At 44.0% G+C, this 18,410-nt stretch overlaps 1 protein-coding gene across 1 annotated transcript; it reads right to left on the reverse strand.

Annotated features, from left to right (window-relative positions):
• Window positions 1-1,745: 1,745 nt before the first annotated feature.
• Window positions 1,746-2,802, reverse strand: LOC123131039 (uncharacterized). The gene has a single exon (XM_044550811.1). It carries the CDS (start codon window positions 2,796-2,798, stop codon window positions 2,085-2,087), a length of 714 nt encoding a protein of 237 aa, XP_044406746.1. The 5' UTR covers window positions 2,799-2,802; the 3' UTR covers window positions 1,746-2,084.
• Between the last annotated feature and the right edge of the window lie 15,608 nt (window positions 2,803-18,410).

The following is an 18,410-nucleotide window of genomic DNA, read 5'->3' on the forward strand; positions in this document are numbered from 1 at the left end:
ACGCCCACGTGGACGGGCCTTTAGTCGCGGTTCTTAAGCAACCGCGACTAAAGGGGGGGGGGGCCTTTAGTCGCGCCCGGTCTGTCGCGGTTGCGCAACCGCGACTAATGGCAGTTGCGAACCGCGACCAAAGGCCCTTTTTCCACCAGTGTTATATCTTGAAACTCACCTCCCGTGCATCCTATGATCATCACCACCTTAGATTCCACCCTTAAATGAGGAATAGTCTTCACCAAACTCATAAAACTGCTACAATTTTTATCAATCACTTTGTCTTCAACAGAGAATTGTTGAATCTGTTCAGCTGATACTTCTTGGTCGGAGACAGCCATCGATACAGGAGCCGCAGAGTACACATGAACAACAAAACCGCAGCCCTCCACAGATTGTTCCTTACCAACAACTTCCAGATCGCGGGAATGAAAGAAAGCCGCCGCTCGAGCCCTCATAACTTGTAAGCATCGCCCCGGGTCGCGCGAGCTGCGGACCAAATGCAACGCCCGCGTCCTTAGCTGATGTAGGACCATCGAATCCAATCCAAGGCTCCCAGGCACCATTCGTGTGGAACCAAGAAGGTCACTGGGAACAGCATCCAATCCCATATGAACACCTCAGGCAAGGAGGAGGGGATCTGGCCTGAGCCTGAAGAAAAGGGGCGGAGCAGAGCAACGAAAGTGGGCAAAGAACTGAAGAAGAGAGGCCGAGGCGGAGGAAGAGCTGGAAGGGGAAAAACAGGGGAAAGCCTAGATCGGAAGGGGAATCAGCTGGGGATGGAGATCAGGAGGAAGAGGAGGACGGCAGATCGCCAATCGCCGGCATGTCGCCAAGTCGAAGCTTCTTCCCACTACCTCTTTCTCTAAACGCACGATTTAATGTTGTGAAGGAGACGCACACGCCCTCGATCTGATCTCGCCCAAACTTCATACACGCCGCCGCGATCTGAGGCTGTATAGCCGAGACTCGAAACATCGAGGATTTCCGCTGTACGCCTTGCTCCACGTGCGTCCGAGGGTTTCTGCACGCTAACACGCGTCTGCCGTCAGCTTCCAAATCGATCTGCCGATCTCGATGCTTGCCTACGCGCCTGTCGTCGGTTGCACGCGCTCTGCTGCACACCGCTGCCTTCCGATTGCTTCCTAGCAGAACTCCCGCCGCCCATCGATCTTTTCCGGTCGCAGGTCTCGACCACTGACCAATTCAACGAATTCTACTCCGATCTCTAGATCAACAACCGCAACCTCAAATCGAATCTTGCTCATGATACCACTTGTTAGAATAAATCCGAGGCATACCGTCGATCATCCGAGGACCAAGCAATCACACGAGCACGACACCGAGATTTGTTAACGAGGTTCACCGACATGGCTACATCCCCGGGGCTTGACTACGGGCGCTCCTCCCCATGACACCGTCACAATACCGCACCCCGGCCGCCCGGGCGCCGGCACACGCCGCCGGCTCCCCCGCGTGCCCGTGCTATTATGTTGGCATAGGTTACATCGTGTGTCTAGCCCCGCTATATATGAGAGGCCTAGGATACAAGTGTCCTACTAGGACACGACTCCATATCCTATCTAAACACAATACAACTACAAGTCCAACTGTAACCTACCTTGTACACAATATTCGACACAACTCTAACATAATGAATACCAGTGATCACGTGAGCAACATGTAACGACATGGAGAATAAGGCTACATGGTCCTTGTTCCAGACCGCTTGTGCTGCATTCATCGGTTGCTAGAGACCAACTGCTAGTATTGAGGTAGTATTGCATAAAATGTTGCTCTCGTGGATGGCGATAGACAATAGTATCGCCTACAATGGTAGGCAGTGCCTTAGAGGAGACACACAAATTGCGCCCTCCCACGAAGATGGATTTGTCTCCGATGCTTTTAACCCGGATAAACCTATTTAAAACAACATCTGCAAACTTGTAAACTGCGAGGTGTGTCAACGAAATGTCGTTGTGCCCGACCACTAAGATCTCCGAGTTGCATTCTACTAAATAGACAGGGTAGCATAGTTTCTCCCTTGGAAACGTGACGATCAACTTCGGTGGATCGTGCGAGTGTGCCTCAATCTAAAAAATCTGTGATAAATAAGTATTTTCCATATTCATAGTCTGATGCACCAGGTATTGCTTGCCTCGGAACGACAACGGTCCATAATGACTTGGAAGTCTCCAATGCATTAGAAAAGTCCATTTAGTATCCTGGGAGGTGGCAACAGCCGCATACATCAGGTGAATGAAGATAACCATCACCCTCACGACTCCGGCATCAATAGAAACAGAAGCGGACATGCGTCTCAGCTGTGGCAGGTTCGCATATGGATGACTCATGTGCAAGTTATGAGACGCTAGTGGTGGGAGCTCAACAATATCACCGGTGAAAGGGTGGAGGAGGCGGATGGCCGTGTCCTCGTCTCGCTGGAGGAGCAGGAGGCCCTCGACCGAGTCAAGAACACAGTGATCCTTGAACAGCGGGAGCCGGACGCGAACTAAAACCCCAGAGTCAAGGTTGAAGAAGCGTGTGTGTTCACCGAGCCTTTCATGGCCAGGATAAAGCCCGTGGCCCTCAGCGAACATCATCCAGCGGCGCGGGTGAAAACGTGGATCAATGATGCCACGGCCACACGGAGACTTGGTGGCAGACCGCCAATTGGTGCAGGCAGCACGGAAGCGGACATAGTCCGTCAGGTCGCCGGACAGCAAGCGCCAGCCAACAAGGCGAACCAGATCTTCTGGCAGCGATGCCCATGGAGACCCGCTGGCCGCCGCTAGCAAAGGTGGCATCTTACGGCTACAGATCGACGATCCGATCCTGCAAGAGACGTGCAACTTTTGTTAGTGTACAAAACAAGCACTAGATCGAGAAGGGCAACAAAAATCAATACTAGTAGAATGCATGGTAGAAGAAGACGTGCGTACGTGCTTAGGGATCTAAACTTTACGGCGAGAGTTTCACGGCCGGCGGCAGGAAGAATGTTGGATGCATCAAAAACTTTACCTCGCGTATAAGAAGAAGTCTTGTCTTTTGTATAAGAAGAAGCAGCAGCTTTGCGTGGGTTTAGGGAAACAAGCTACCAATACGATTCGCGTACGATCTATATAGGATGGGAAAAAAAGTCCAGCGCGAACGCTCGCGCGCCACCGATTTCCCTAGGGCCTAGGGGCCCACCCAATGCGTGGCCCAATCAGACAGCCAGTGTTTGCTACAGCTACGGGCGAGACCTCCTCTTCGGCGCCTTATGCGCCGGTTGGCGCAACTGGCACGCAGCAGCTTGCGAATGGGCCGGCCCATGAACAGCAGGTCAGTGCGAAAATGTATTCATGACTTATGCGCCGGTTGGCGCAACTGGCACGCAGCAGCTTGCGAATGGGCCGGCCCATGAACAGCAGGTCAGTGCGAAAATGTATTCATGACAGGAAAAAACAAACGCAAATGAAGCTGCGGATTCGAACCCGCACCATTATGCTCCTGCGCATGGTTGCCTAACCAGTACACCAATACAGCCCTTCCGAAAAGATTGCAACGCGAAATGTCTAACAACTATATTTTAGCCGCGCTCTTTAGAAAAATGGGATTTCTTTTGAAAAGAAATCTGAACAAATTTTGAATGCCCACAGATTTTAAAAAACATCACGAATTAGAAGGAAAAAAAATCATGTTTTCAAAAAGTTCATAAAAATTGGAGTTCATCGGTTTTCAAAAAAGTTCATCGATTTTGAAAAAACATTCATCGACTTTTGAAAAAGTTCATCGTTTTTGAAAAAAAGTTCATCGACTTTGAAAAAAGTTCATTGAATTTGAAAAAAGTTCATCAAATTTGAAAACAAGTTCATCAAATTTGCCAAAACTTCATTGATTTTGAAAAAAGGTCACCGAATTTTAATAAAATTTCATGGAATTTGAAAAGGTTCATCAAAATTTGAATAAAAATCATCAAAATATGAAAAATAGTTCACCAAATTTGGAAAAAAGTTTATTGAATTTGAAAAAAGTTCATCAAAATTGGAAAAAAATTCATGGAATTTCAAAAAAGTTCATCAAAATTTGAAAAACAGTTCACCGAATTTGACAAGCCAACTCATGAATTTGAAAAGGTTCATCAAAAATTGAAAACCGTTCATCAATTTTGCAAAAAAAAAATCATGAAGAAAGAAAGTTTCTCAAATTAGAAAAAGAAAGAAAGAAGAAAAAAAGAAAGGAGAAGAAGAAAAGAAGCAAAACATGCACATAATCACAACATGTGAAGTGGTCTGGTGGTTGTCGCGACTTACACAAGCCAGCTTGTTGTGGGCTCGAATCCCAGATCTCGCGCTCTTTTCTTGCTTCTTAGAAACAGAAAAATGGGCCGGCCCAGACGTGACGAGGGGTGTGCGCCCGTTAGTAGAATGAACAGTATCGGGCGCAAAAGGCGCCGAATAGGATTTGGCGCTACGGGCAGTTCCTACGGAAAGTGCTTACGGAGATGAGAATGGCGAGGCGCATATCGTGTTGGAGAGATGCTACACTTACAGGCAACTTTCAACGCATTTAAACTTACGGACTGAAATGAAATCATCAGATTGGAAGGAGGAGGGCCCATCCCCGAAATTCGGGGGAGGGATGAATTAGGCGCTGGCACATCTGTCCGTACGACAGTTTCCGTAAGCATCATCCGTAAGTGAAGCAATTTCGATCGTGTTGTGACGTGTTCTGATGGGCTGGCCAGAGGCCATCCCAGCCGGGTCCTCCAAGCTCCACCCCAGCAGTGACAATTACGACAATGCCGCCGACAACATGCAGAACCCACAGTGGTATGTTGTTCGGGGCAAGGACATGAACACGAGGATCCTCCCAGAGTATGTCGTCATCTTCAAGTGTCCTAGCCTCCATCAGATGCAAGGTTAGTGAGTGCTCTGTCTGAATTGGTGCTGTAATTGTTCCCAGACGTGGGCAAGACGTGGGCAAGGACATGAACACGAGGATCCTCCCAGAGTATGTTGTCATCTTCAAGTGTCCTAGCCTCCATCAGATGCAAGGTTAGTGAGTGCTCTGTCTGAATTGGTGCTGTAATTGTTCCCAGACGTGGGCAAGGACATGAACACGAGGATCCTCCCAGAGTATGTCGTCATCTTCAAGTGTCCTAGCCTCCATCAGATGCAAGGTTAGTGAGTGCTCTGTCTGAATTGGTGCTGTAATTGTTCCCAGACGTGCCTGGATCTCATGTTATTATTCGTTGAAATTTTGGGTTTCAGGATCATCCGAAGTGACCTACATGCTAAAGAAGCCGCCTTCGCCGGTGGCTCGTGACATGTTTCCGACGCTTCTAGCAGAGATCTAGCGGTTCGTGCCATCTTCCAAGCTGCAGATATTGCAGGGGACCTACAATCGCTTCAAGGTAAATTGGTGGGGGGATGCCTATTAGTATAGGATGTGCGAATATAATAGCAATTACGGAAAGAAATCTAGAGAATTGGTCTCTAGCAGGGGGACACTTGAGAATGGAAAACGGGGGAAGGGAGATGAGTTTGCGTGTCTTTTTTTATATATAGAAAAAGAGAGTGTGTGTTTTATCTATAAGTGAAGTGTGTACGTGAAGTGCTTTTTATTGGCTAAGCCTAAATAATTAAAAAAAATCTTCCCAACCAAGCAACAAACTCTATTGATAAAAATCAACATAGTAAAAATAGTTAAAAAATGTACATAGTTTTATATATATTCACACTTTTAAAAAACTGGTCAAAATTTCCTTAAAGATCCAATTTTTTGAAAAAAAATGCATTTCCAAATGTTCACCAAAATAAAAAGTATTCACAATATTTAAAAAATGTTCAAATAATGTTCTCCCTAAAAAACATTCGAGTTTTAATAAAACATTCACTTTTAAAAACAAATAAATATTCATGTTTTTCAAAAAAAAAGTAAAAAACAAAAATTGATTCACAAACTATATGAGGGAACTTAGCAGTTTGTGCAATATGCTATGGATCATCGTGTCCATCAAGAGCAATCCCTATTGTTTGTGGTACATATATTCATCTCTGTTGAATCTGGAACTTGATAACTAATTTGCCCCGTGTATAGGTAGACAACGATCAATATGAGAGGGTGCTCAGCTACATATTGATCCTTGTCAATTCAGTACAAATTTACTGAATTTACAGATGGAGGTTGTTGAGAGAACTTTAGCTAACAATTATATGTCCTCGGTGGTGTACAAGCAAACACTAAATCGTTGCAGTGTACAATGTCCCTGAGTAATTCCTGGCGCTACAAGTTTTAAAATAAAAAGATGCCGGGTCTCTACCATATTGAGCCTCCACTTTAGAATTTGATTTCAACTATAGGACAGTCGGTTGCTTTTGGTAATTTATGTCACTAATTCTTGGTCCTTTGTGTGAGCTATGTTTTACTTGCACTTTTGCTTCTTATTTACAGATTGGTATGGTGTCAGGTTTACTTGCCTACAATTTTGGTTCCACTTGGTACTCTGCTGTCAGCATATCTGTAGTATCAGGATATTGTTACTACTCCTTCCATTCCAAAATATAATGCACCCGCGCTTTCCAAGGTTCAACTTTGATCATAAATTTAACCAACGAGACCGACTGTGGCGGGAGCAAAAATTATATAATTGAACTAATCTTCCAACAGATAAAGAACGCTAAGAGGGCTTTTTAACGTGCAAACTTCAGACTCTGGAAAAAATGTTAAACTATGGTGCATAAGGTCACATGGATAAGGTTTTGCGAGTTGCTACGCCCGTTGCAACGCACGGGCATTTGTACTAGTATGAATTAGTAAAGTGAAACATATAACAATTGTGTAGGCCAATAATAAAGTGTTCTTGTCAAATCTTTACAAAGTGCAGAACTGATATGGTAGTAATAACACTCCACAACTCACAACAATGAAATGACGACAACGTATGCCCATATTTTCGCGCTCCATTTCATGTGGTGGCAAGGATGCAGGCGAGAAAAATCTCCAACTTTTTGGATGCAACAACAATTAGGCCTAGCAAACACGACATCAATACAAACGAAGATGTAAAGGGGTGACCATAGCAACTCGCCAATAAAATCGGCAGGAAAAGAAGAATAAGCACATGTACAGGGAAATCATGGATCGGCAACTAAATCAATTCTCGGAGCAAGATTAATCTAGCAGAATCATCTAAGTCATTTCACGAAGCATCGTTCAATTACAGAGATGTATCCAGGATTATGACCGATCAATGGGTTGGGTAGGAAAAAGGAATACACATGCTACTGCCTCATCATGTCACTACGAATGAACAATATATTTTACAATAAATTATATGTCTTTAAGTATCAGTTATCACACTCTTAATCCAAATAGTAATGTTTCATACAACCAAAATAATTGAAATAACTGCAACTGATTGCCATAGCAACTTAAAACACGCAAGGTGTCATCTCTAGTTTCAACTATTAATCATGATGTTACTATTTATTCTAGAAGCATGTCATCTAGGAGTCATTTTGCCTACATAAATATCCTACTTGATTATTTATTTATTTTTTGAAACTAGAAATATCCAACTTGATAATTCGCCACCAAGTGGCTCGTTATTTGCGGGGCATTGAGTTGCTTGGTGAGAGCGATATAATCATATTCAAGTAACTGCCGCTGCTTTAGAATCTCGGAGTTGAGATGGACCTATATAGGTAGTATAATCTATTCTTTATTCCGATATTAGTCTATTGCGAATATATTTTTGTAGCTAAGATCAGGCCAGGTGAGCCGCACGGGTCCTTTGGCACCAGATTCTTCACATGGTGCCATTGTTTGTGCATAGAAACACACAGAAATGCTCTTATTTCACGACATGAGGGTGCTCGTTTTCACCAAACCAACGTGTTACTGTAATTAGATCGGCGGTTGATGTAGCACCACGCACGCACACGAATAGATCAACGGTCCTGGATTAATCGGGTTGGTACTACGTCCTTGCACACACTATCCAAAGTGTGAGCTGATAAAAATAATGTTTAAACAGTTCCGAGAATGTGAAACTGATGCGTAGCCAAGCTTGCTTGATCATTTAGGAAGTAGGTTAATTAGTTGTTGAGACAGAGAAAAGCTTGCTTAATTAAGCCGAATAGTTGTGGCGACAAGATGACCGGGTTGTTCAAAGGCTAGCGGATCACTGCACATTACTCGCCATCTTTTCTTTTTGACCGTCGAGAGGCGAGGCCGAGTCCCAGTATACGCGTACCGCGCAGAAGGAGAATAAATGTTACCACCAAATTGCTTTATTATCTAAAAGCTTGTTGCACACAATCCATGGACAGACATAAAATTAACTAAGGTTACAAGTCAGAACGACTCCAAGATTCGCAGTGCGTACTTGAGACTGAGTGAGTGATCATACTGACACAGTCACACGCGGGTCACGAGGCTCAGTTCACACTTTAATTTGGAAGTCGTCGCCCCGGTTGAAAGCTAAGACCTGTTCCACACACTGTCAGGTCAATTCCGATGCGCTTTCATTTTCAGTTAACTCTGTCCTCTGCTAGCTGTTCTGAGACACCGATCGAGACGCCAGTTTGTGCTGTTATAAATACAGGTCCCGTTGGATGGAGGGGCACCAAACGCACAACTTCTCTTGCTCCTTGCTCAGTTTTAGCTAGCTTTCAAACACTTGCTACTTCGACCATCGAGGTCGAGCTCCGTCGTGTCAGGGAGAAGAAGGATGGCTGACCACAACGGGGTGAAGAAGAGCATGTGGGACTTCTTCTGCGGCTGCTTCTCCTCCTCCGGCACCACGGATTGATTGAGATCGGTCGATCGAGAGCTGCGCGACGTTAGATACTGATGGCTGTGATGTATACATTGTTAGCTTAGCTGGCCGTCAGTCAGGTAGCTAGGCATGGTTTGCTCATGCAACTGTGTGTTTCCCGTTGATTAGCAAGTAGGTGTGTTGTTTAGCTAGGTTAATTCTTCTCATCTTCTGTTTCTCTCCTGTATCAATTCACTCTTTTTTCTGGCAAATCTCATGTATTAGTTTAACTTGCTCCATATCTATCTATACGTACCTATTAATAAAGTATGAAGTGTTTCTGCCCGTGTGCCGTTATACATTTTATAAAAAGCGCCCTAGTGTTTTTTAATTAACCCATGGTCCAGAATTAAGTCCCTCTTCTTTCTCTCTATCTGTTAGGGTTCGGCTCAATTTATGTATCCACTGTCGCACGAACATGGGTGTTGTTTAGTATTTCGTGTTCAACTGCAATAGGCTCAGTTCACTCTGTTTTCAGCCTGTTTAGGTCCTTGATCTTTATTATGTACAGAGAATATATGAAACAATCATTCTATAACTTTGCAGCCATAAGTCAGATTAAAATAATTTTTATATGTATTTTACCAGAAAAATGCTTAGTTTTCAATCATGCTATTAGTCGTTCTTGCTAACTAATACATTTCTTGTGTCTTGTCTGTTGGCATCATATTTCTTGTGTCTTATTTGTTGTCCTTTGTGTGGCTGGCATATTGAGCCCCTCTATTTTTATTACCTTAATTCATGTTTGGATCATATAACTGTCACAATAATTTCAGGTTATCTCTCTATTTGAAATATATATAACATGTTGTATTTGCTTTTTTTTCGTTTGCTGACCACAACAGGGTGAAGAAGAAGGATGGCTGACCACAACGGGGTGAAGAAGAGCATGTGGGACCTCCTTCGCGGCTGCTTCTCCTCCTCCGGCACCAAAGATTAGTTGACATGATCTGTCTGTCGATCGAGATGCGCGTCGTTAGGTATTGATGGACGTATTGTGTTTATCTGTGTGATACTAGTACCTTGTTAGCTTAGCTGGCCCTCAGTCAGGTAGCTAGGCATGGTTTGGTGATGCATCTGTGGGTTTCCAGTTGATTAGCAGTCTTGCTTGCAGCCTTGCAGGTCAGCAGGTAGGTGTATTCTTTAGCTAGGTTAGTCTCCCATCTTCTGTTTGTGTCGTGTATTTGTTGAAATATGAGATGGGCTCTAGGCCCATATAGCAATTTCTGAAAAATCTCTAAGGGCCCATGTGGGTTATATGGCACTAGGTGTAGTGGGAAGTTTAGTCCCACCCCGCTAGTGGAAGGAGAGTTAGAGTGGTTTATAAGGGTTTCTCTTCTACATGCTATTGGAGCTTGAGAAGAAAAGAGGCCCTCGCGTACTTCTCCTCCGCCGCCCGCCTCGTCACGACGCGCCGCGGGTTGCGGGATTGAGCCGAGCCGAGCTCACACCTACGCGCTTATTTTTGCCAGTCACTAACAGAGACTCGGACGTGGGTCGAGCCTACGTCTCTTCACGCGGCTGCGTCTATATAAGTGTGCGGTGCCTCCTAACCCTAGCCGCCACAAACAGATCACATCTGCTCCATGCGCACGCCCACCGTCGTTCCCTTGCTGCTGCTGCCGCTGGTGACTCCATCCCATCCGCCACGTACACGGTCGACGGGAGAGCAGGTCTCCGAAACCACGCCCTTCTGGTTCCTGTACGGGGTGAGGGGCGAATAGGTTTTTGGGCAGCGATTACGGGACTGCTCGCTTCCGATCGTCTACTTCCTCTACGTTCGCGTCGCCTTCATCATCACCATGTCCACCGACGCCGAACGTGCCGCCGCCGAGAAAGCTGAAGCCGACAAGAAGGCCGCCGCTGCCGCCACCAAAGCCGTGGCCTCTGCATGGCCTACTGGAGGGTATAACTCGTTTATCCCGCTCTTACTGTTTTCTGTTTTAGCCATGCTACCGTTATACATAGATCTTTCTGCAATTAGCGTAGTATGTGCTAGCTTGACTGAATATCAGTATGTGTTTATTTGTGTCAATGACGTGCTAGTGATTTACTCGTGGATTAATTTAATCGAAAAATTTCCTATTTACTCAACAATCCAAAAACCTATTATGTGTAGGAATTTTTTGGCAAGTGGCTTTGCTGCTGCACTGAAACCGGATAAGTTTATCGGTACATACTTTAAGCGTTGGCAGACTAAGACCACGTTATGGCTCACGGCTATGAACATGTTCTGGGTCACCGGTGTCTCCACGGGAACGATTGCTCCTGAACAGGAGAAGGCGTTCAAGGAAGCTACCATTGTGTTTCTCAGAGCAGTTCTTAGCGTGATCGGAGATAAACTGGTCGATGCATATTTACATGTGCATGTCGCCAAGGACTTGTGGGAGGCGCTCGAATCTAAATTCGGGGTCGCCGATGCAGGGAGCGAGATGTATATTATAGAGCAGTTCCACGATTACAAGATGGTTGAAAACCGTCCTGTATTGGAGCAGGCTCATGAGATAATATGCATCGTTAAGGAGCTTGAACTTCTTAAGTGCGAGTTACCGGGCAAATTTGTCGTGGGCTGCATAATCGCTAAGCTCCCTAATTCCTGGAGGAACTTTGCCACCACTCTGAAACATCAGAGGCGTGGATTCTCTATGGAGGATGTCATTGGCCATCTAAGTGTTGAGCAAAATTCAAGGGCAAAAGACTCGCATGGAAAAGGGACCGAAGGGACTTCTGTCGCCAACATGGTGAATCAGAGGAACCATAACTCTCACAAGCCCAAGGGAAAGAACGGTGTCCAACAGAATACCGACTTTAAGAAGAAGGGTAAGAAGACCTTCAAGAAGAACAAGAAGGATGAGGGCTGCTTTACTTGTGGTTCGGTTGAATATTGGGCCAACAAGTGCCCAAACAAGTACAAGAAGCCAGGACAGGACTCCAAGTCTGTCAACATGATTGTGGGAAACAATGAGAATGGTGCATCTGGGTACGGTAATTTATTTACTGTTTTTTCAGTGTTTCAACCCAACGATTGGTGGGTGGACACAGGTGCGGGTGTTCATGTGTGTGCTGACATTTCATTGTTCACTTCTTACCAGGCCACAGGTCACGGGTCCGTATTGATGGGGAATGGCGCGAGTGCTTCTTTTCATGGTGTTGGCACGGTCGATCTGAAGTTTACTTCGGGAAGGATCGTGCAGCTGAAGAATGTGCAGCATGTCCCCGCCATCAAGAAGAACCTCGTTAGTGGCTCCCTTCTATGTAGAGAAGGGTTTAAGTTGGTTTTTGAGTCTAATAAATTAGTTGTTATGAAATATGGACTCTCTGTTGGAAAAGGTTATGAGAGCGGAGGGATGTTCCGTCTTTCCCTCGCAGATTTTTGTAATAAAGTCGTGAACCATATTCATTCGAATGTTAATGAATCTGAAGTTTGACATTCACATCTTTGTCACATTAGTTTCGGTGTTATGACGCGGCTAGCCAAGTTGGATTTAATCCCGAGTTTCACCTTAGCCAAAGGTTCTAAGTGCCTTTCATGTGTGCAAGCTAAGCAACCTTGCAAGCCTCGCAAGGCCGCGGAGGAGAGACACTTGGCACCATTAAAACTCATACATTCAGATCTTTGTGAGATGAATGGTGTGTTGACTAAAGGTGGAAAGAAATACTTCATGACATTGATAGATGACTCCACTAGATATTGCTATGTGTATCTGTTAAACACTAAAGATGAGGCTCTACACTACTTTAAAATCTATAAGGCAGAAGTTGAGAAACAACTTGAAAAGAAAATTAAATGAGTCCGGTCAGATCGTGCTGGAGAGTACTTCTCGAGTGAGTTTGATTCTTTCTGTGCGGAACATGGCATTATTCATGAGAGGACGCCTCCCTATTCACCCCAGTCAAATGGGGTTGCCGAGCGGAAAAACCGTACTCTAACTGATTTGGTTAATGCCATGTTAGATACATCGGGTTTATCCAAGGCATGGTGGGAGGAGGCTGTATTGACGACATGTCATGTCCTGAATAAAGTTCCGACAAAGGATAATGAGATCACTCCCTATGAGAAATGGGCAAAGAGAAGGACAACACTCTCGTACTTGCATACTTGGGGCTGTTTGACGAAAGTCAATGTGCCGATCCCCAAAAAGCGTAAGCTTGGACCAAAGATTGTGGACTACGTTAATTTGGGTTACGCTAAGAACAACATTGGCTATAGATTTCTAGTAGTGAAATCTGAGATATCTGACCAGAAGGTCGGTACAATTATGGAGTCTAAGGATGCTACATTCTTCGAGGATATTTTTCCTATGAGAGATATGCAAAGCACTTCTAGACAGGAATCTGAGGAGACTCCTGAACCTGCCATTCCTATGGAATATTATGAACAAACACATTATGAAAATCCTGAGGAGGATGACGAGGAAACCCTTGGTAGGGGCAAGAGACAAAGGACTGTAAAGACCTTTGGTGATTATTTCTTCGTGTACCTCGTGGATGATACTCCCACTTCTATTTCAGAAGCGTATGCCTCTCCAGAAGCTGACTACTGGAAGGATGCGGTCCGTAGCGAGATGGATTCCATCATGGCTAACGGGACATGGGAGATCACTGATCATCCCTATGGTTGCAAACCACTGGGGTGTAAGTGGGTGTTCAAAAAGAAGCTTAGGCCCGATGATACTATTGAAAAGTACAAGGCTAGGCTTGTGGCCAAGGGCTATGCCCAGCAAGAAGAGGAAGATTTCTTCGATACTTATTCACCTGTGGCTAGACTGACCACCATTCGAGTATTACTCTCGTTGGCGGCCTCGCACGGTCTTCTCGTCCATCAGATGGATGTTAAGACGGCTTTTCTAAATGGAGAGCTAAAGGAGGAAATCTACATGCAACAGCTTGATGGCTTTGTGATAGATGGTCATGAAAGAAAGGTGTGTAGGTTGATAAAATCTTTATATGGCCTGAAACAAGCACCTAAGCAATGGCATGATAAGTTTAATACAACTCTGACATCTGTTGGTTTCGTTGTTAATGAGGCTGACAAATGTGTATAATATCGCCATGGTGGGGGCGAAGGAGTTATACCGTGCTTGTATGTTGATGACATACTGATATTCAGAACAAACCTCAAAGTCATTGAGGAGGTCAAATCGTTTCTATCTCAGAACTTTGAGATGAAAAACCTTGGTGTGGCTGATGTTATCTTAAACATCAAGCTACTGAGAGATAATGAGGGTGGAATTACACTTCTGCAATCCCACTATGTTGAGAAGGTGTTGAGTCGTTTTGGACATTCGGACTGCACGCCATCTCAAACACCATATGATCCTAGTGTGTTGATTCGAAAGTCCAAAGGCACGGCTAAAGATCAATTGAGATACTCTCAAATCAATGGTTCACTGATGTACCTAACGAGCGCAACGAGGCCTGACATTGCGTTTGCTGTGAGCAAACTGAGCCGGTTTGGTCATCGGTGGTGAGGGGGTCGCTGGATCCCGCACCTGTGGATTGTTTTAGCTTGAGGTTTTAGGGCCCAAGAAGCTTAGGGTTTTGGATCGTTCGACGTCTTGGTTTCGGCGGCTGCAACGACGATGCTGAATAAAGAAGCTCCTGATTCTTCTCCGGTGAGGCGATCGTCTCTATTGTCGGTGAAGGATCTGGGAACCATCATGTTCAAGTGGGGATGTTGTGACGTCGGCGGCATGCTTGTGGTGGACATGTGTCCTCGGGCTCCGCCGTTGCGACGACGTCTGCTCCAACGTCGGAGCGGAGCTTGGGAGGTAGTCGAGGAGCGGATGCAGATTGTGATCTGCATCGACGACGTTTGGAAGAAGGAATGTGTGCTGGGCTCGTGGTTCGTGAATGGCAGATATGGTTTCCCCCTCCGACGTCTTAGTCATGTGGGGGTGCCAGATCTGGAGTTCAATGGCGTGTCCGGGGTGTTGCCCCGGTCTAATTCGTTCAACGTAATTGTTTCGTCTTTGCCAAGCCACCTTGGAGATCCGCAAAGCTGCATATCAGAGATGGAGCCGCGTCGAGTTCGGGTGAGAAGGTGACTCGTCATTTTTCTCTTTTGGTGGCTGCTATGGTGGTGCCGAAGGCAGGTGATAGGCATTGGTGTCTATTGGAAAATAGAGGGGCTCAATATCTTGTCTATTGGATTCATATTTCTTGTTTCTTGTCTGCTGTCCTTTGTGTGGCTGGCATATCGAGGTCCTCTATTTTTATTACCTTAATTCATGTTTGGATCATATAAATGTCACAATAATTTAAGGCTGTCTCTCTTTTTGAAAATAATTTATAACATGTTGTATTTGCTTTTTTTTTCATTTGCTATAGCATTCTGGCTTTGTGTCTCCTCTAAGCATTCTTATTTCTGAAGAAATTTCTCAAAACGGGTAATAATAAGAGAGATAAAAATGAATGGTGGAAAAAGCCCCTCTTGATATTTAAAAAGAATCAAAGAATAAAATACCAAAATATTGCTATAGTATATATAACCTTTGGAATAACATTTCCCGGTAGAAAATTAAACAAATGGATTCTACTATAGTAGATAGAGCTCATGGAATAGTATTACCATGTAAAAAAACTAAAACTAAAAAGATTATAACATGTTTTATTTGCTTTTTTCGTTCGCTATAGGATTATGGTTTCGTGTCTCCTCTAAGTATTCTTGTTTCTGAAGAAATGGCTTGAAATGGGTGATAATAAGAGAGATAAAAATGAACGGCGGAAAAAGGCTCTCTTGATATTTAAAAATAAACAAAGAATAAAATGCAAACAGGTTTCTATGGTATATATAATATATGGAATAATATTTCCCGATAGAAAATTAAACAAAAGGATAAATATACCAAAACTCTAATATAGTAGACTGAATTTATGGAATAATATTACCCTAATAAAAAAATAAACAGAGCCACTATAAAAAATGCAATATTCAGAACTTGCACACAAGTTATACAAAACTTGCACAATTCCATTTTATGCAAGAACACTTCTAAAGTAATGTATTTTAAGAACGGATACGAATTAAGTAGACCACCCAACAAATGTGATTAGTTGTGTCGCATGATCTTTAGGTTACAACCACTGCTTTTTTGGCACCTCTCTCTCTAAAAAAATCAAACATGGGTTCCACTTTTGTTTGCTAACAATAAAATAACATTGTCAGGGGCTTGATGCATCACACTTATGTCGCATGAATATATGAGAAATTGGAGGGCCAAAAAGTTGAGATAAAAATAAACAAGTACCAAGAAATAGCAAAGGTGAGAATAAATAAACAAAAACTATATATATATATATATATATATATATATATATATATATGTTATAGATTGAATTTTTGTTTGGAGTTACTTGATAGAATGAAAAAAAACTTGTAGGAATAAAAAGAACTAAAAGAACCCAAGTTAAAAAAAATTGCACACATACTATATAGAACTTGCAATGTTTCCCAATGTTTTTTTTCTTGAAACGGAGCATTGTTCGGTAATGTGCAAGGAGAAGTAAAAGGTAGTGCAACTCTAAGGCATCGATATAATGTTATGCGAGTAAGTCTATTATTTATAACCAATGCATTAAAAAATAAAAAATCATGTTGGAGATTAATATTCGATCGATATATCAAAAATGAATCGGCGGAATCGTGCCTCACATGGATGGTACCGCCTTCCGTAGCGCAGGTGTAGGCGCACACATAGTCAGACAACCGCGCACTCTATACTACTCCCTCCGTTCCAAAATAGATGACCCAACTTTGTACTAATTTTATGACCCAACTTTGTACTAATTTTGTACTAAAATTAGTACAAAGTTGGGTCATCTATTTTGGAACGGAGGGAGTAGTAAACTGCGCGTGCCTCCCAGGTTAGTTTAGATAACCAAAGTACGACGGAGTACTGATATATCATAGTCCCTCCGTCCCAAAATAAGTGTTTTCACTTTAGTATAACTTTGCACTAATTTTAATACAAAATTGAGACACTTATTTTGGGACGGAGAAAGTACTATAATAGGCTAAGGTGTATACTCCTTCCGTTCCTAAATATAAGTCTTTTTAGAGATTTCAATGCGAACAACGTATGAAGTAAAATGAGTAAATCTACACTCTAAAATATATCTACATACATTCGTAACTGATCAAGTGAGTGAATTGCCTTGCAACTGATCAAGCCCTGTTTCAGGTTGTTTTCTCTTTTGAAGTCACGTCGGAAAATGACGTCCGTCTGTCCACTTGTTCACTTTCGGCGTGGCTTGGATCCATCCAAAAGGCTGGAACATTCCATACACCTACCTGGTCGCCGGCGGCACTAGCTCGCTAGTTCCAGTAAAAATGGACGGACATTCTCTTCCGCAGGGGACACGCCCGTACGTTTTTTTGGGAGAAAAAGGCCGAAAGAACGGCGGTGCAATCCAGCGTGAAGTTACAGAGCTGGAGGAACAGACACGAAACCCAGCGCCCAGCCACACGTACGTACTTACCATGCATTTACCTGATTTTAACCCCGAAAATGGCGTGAAAATGGCTGGCCGTGCAGTTCTTCCAAGAGGCATGGGTGTATTTATACGTCTCCCCTGCCGAGTGTTGGTGCCGTGAAGTGTTTTTGGCTCTGATCCTCCTCCTCAACAGATCATTCTCGCCAGTAATATCTGTTGTCTCTCTGTCTCCATGGAGAAGGGGCACGGTGCTGAAGAAGGGAAGGCGAAGCAGAGCAAGCCGCCGGCGAGGCGCGGCGGCGTCATGAAGCGCATCGCGAAGCTCCTCTGCTTTTGCGGTGCTCCCGCGGAAGCTTAGAAGGTGCACGGTGCTCCCGCGTCACGAAGCACGTCTGTATGATCACGGTCCGCTATGTGTGTGTGTGTACTTTACAATGTGTGGGCTTCTTTTCTCTCCTTACTGGTTTGTGCATTGGTGTCGTCGAGGACCGTAGATCACATCTCGTAGTACTACTACTGTTGTAATGGATCGTTTTTTTTAAACAGAGTTGTAATGGATATTCACTGTATTTGAAATTTATATCTAGTTCATGTCACACTGTCACACATGTAATCCGGACAGCATTGGTAATGTAATATTTGGTCATTGTTTCGTAACACATATTGTGCTTATGTTGCCCTTCACACTTTGTTTAGCAACTGAGTGATTCGAACTGGCACACAACCATGCTACCGGATTCAGAATTTTTCCTTAAAACACTCGATTAAGAGCCAGTCGACCATGTAAGAGCATCTGTATTTCGATTTTTATGGTAAAGACAGTGACAAAGAACAGCATGGTGGCTGAGGTCTAAGGCCTTGTAATGGCAGATCGAGTCTTCGTGGCGATGAGGACTCTGCTTGGTGATTCGTGATTCGTAGCAGTGGCATCGGCAAGTGGGGGCGGCAACACAAGCGGAGTACAGAGTCTTAACTTTCAAAGCGAAAACCCAAGGTCTGGCCTTAATTGATTGAGTCTAGCAATGACCTTATTGAAGGCATTGTTTTGGAAGCATGGATCTTCTCCATGATGAAAACCTAAGAGATAGGATCGGGCGATGACGGTGCTTGTGCATTGTTTTCTTCTTGGAGGCATCGCGTTTGACGAATTTGTACTTCAGGTGTTGTCTAGGTGGTG

This window comes from Triticum aestivum, chromosome 6A (assembly GCF_018294505.1).
Source record: "Triticum aestivum cultivar Chinese Spring chromosome 6A, IWGSC CS RefSeq v2.1, whole genome shotgun sequence".
NCBI lineage: Eukaryota > Viridiplantae > Streptophyta > Magnoliopsida > Poales > Poaceae > Triticum > Triticum aestivum.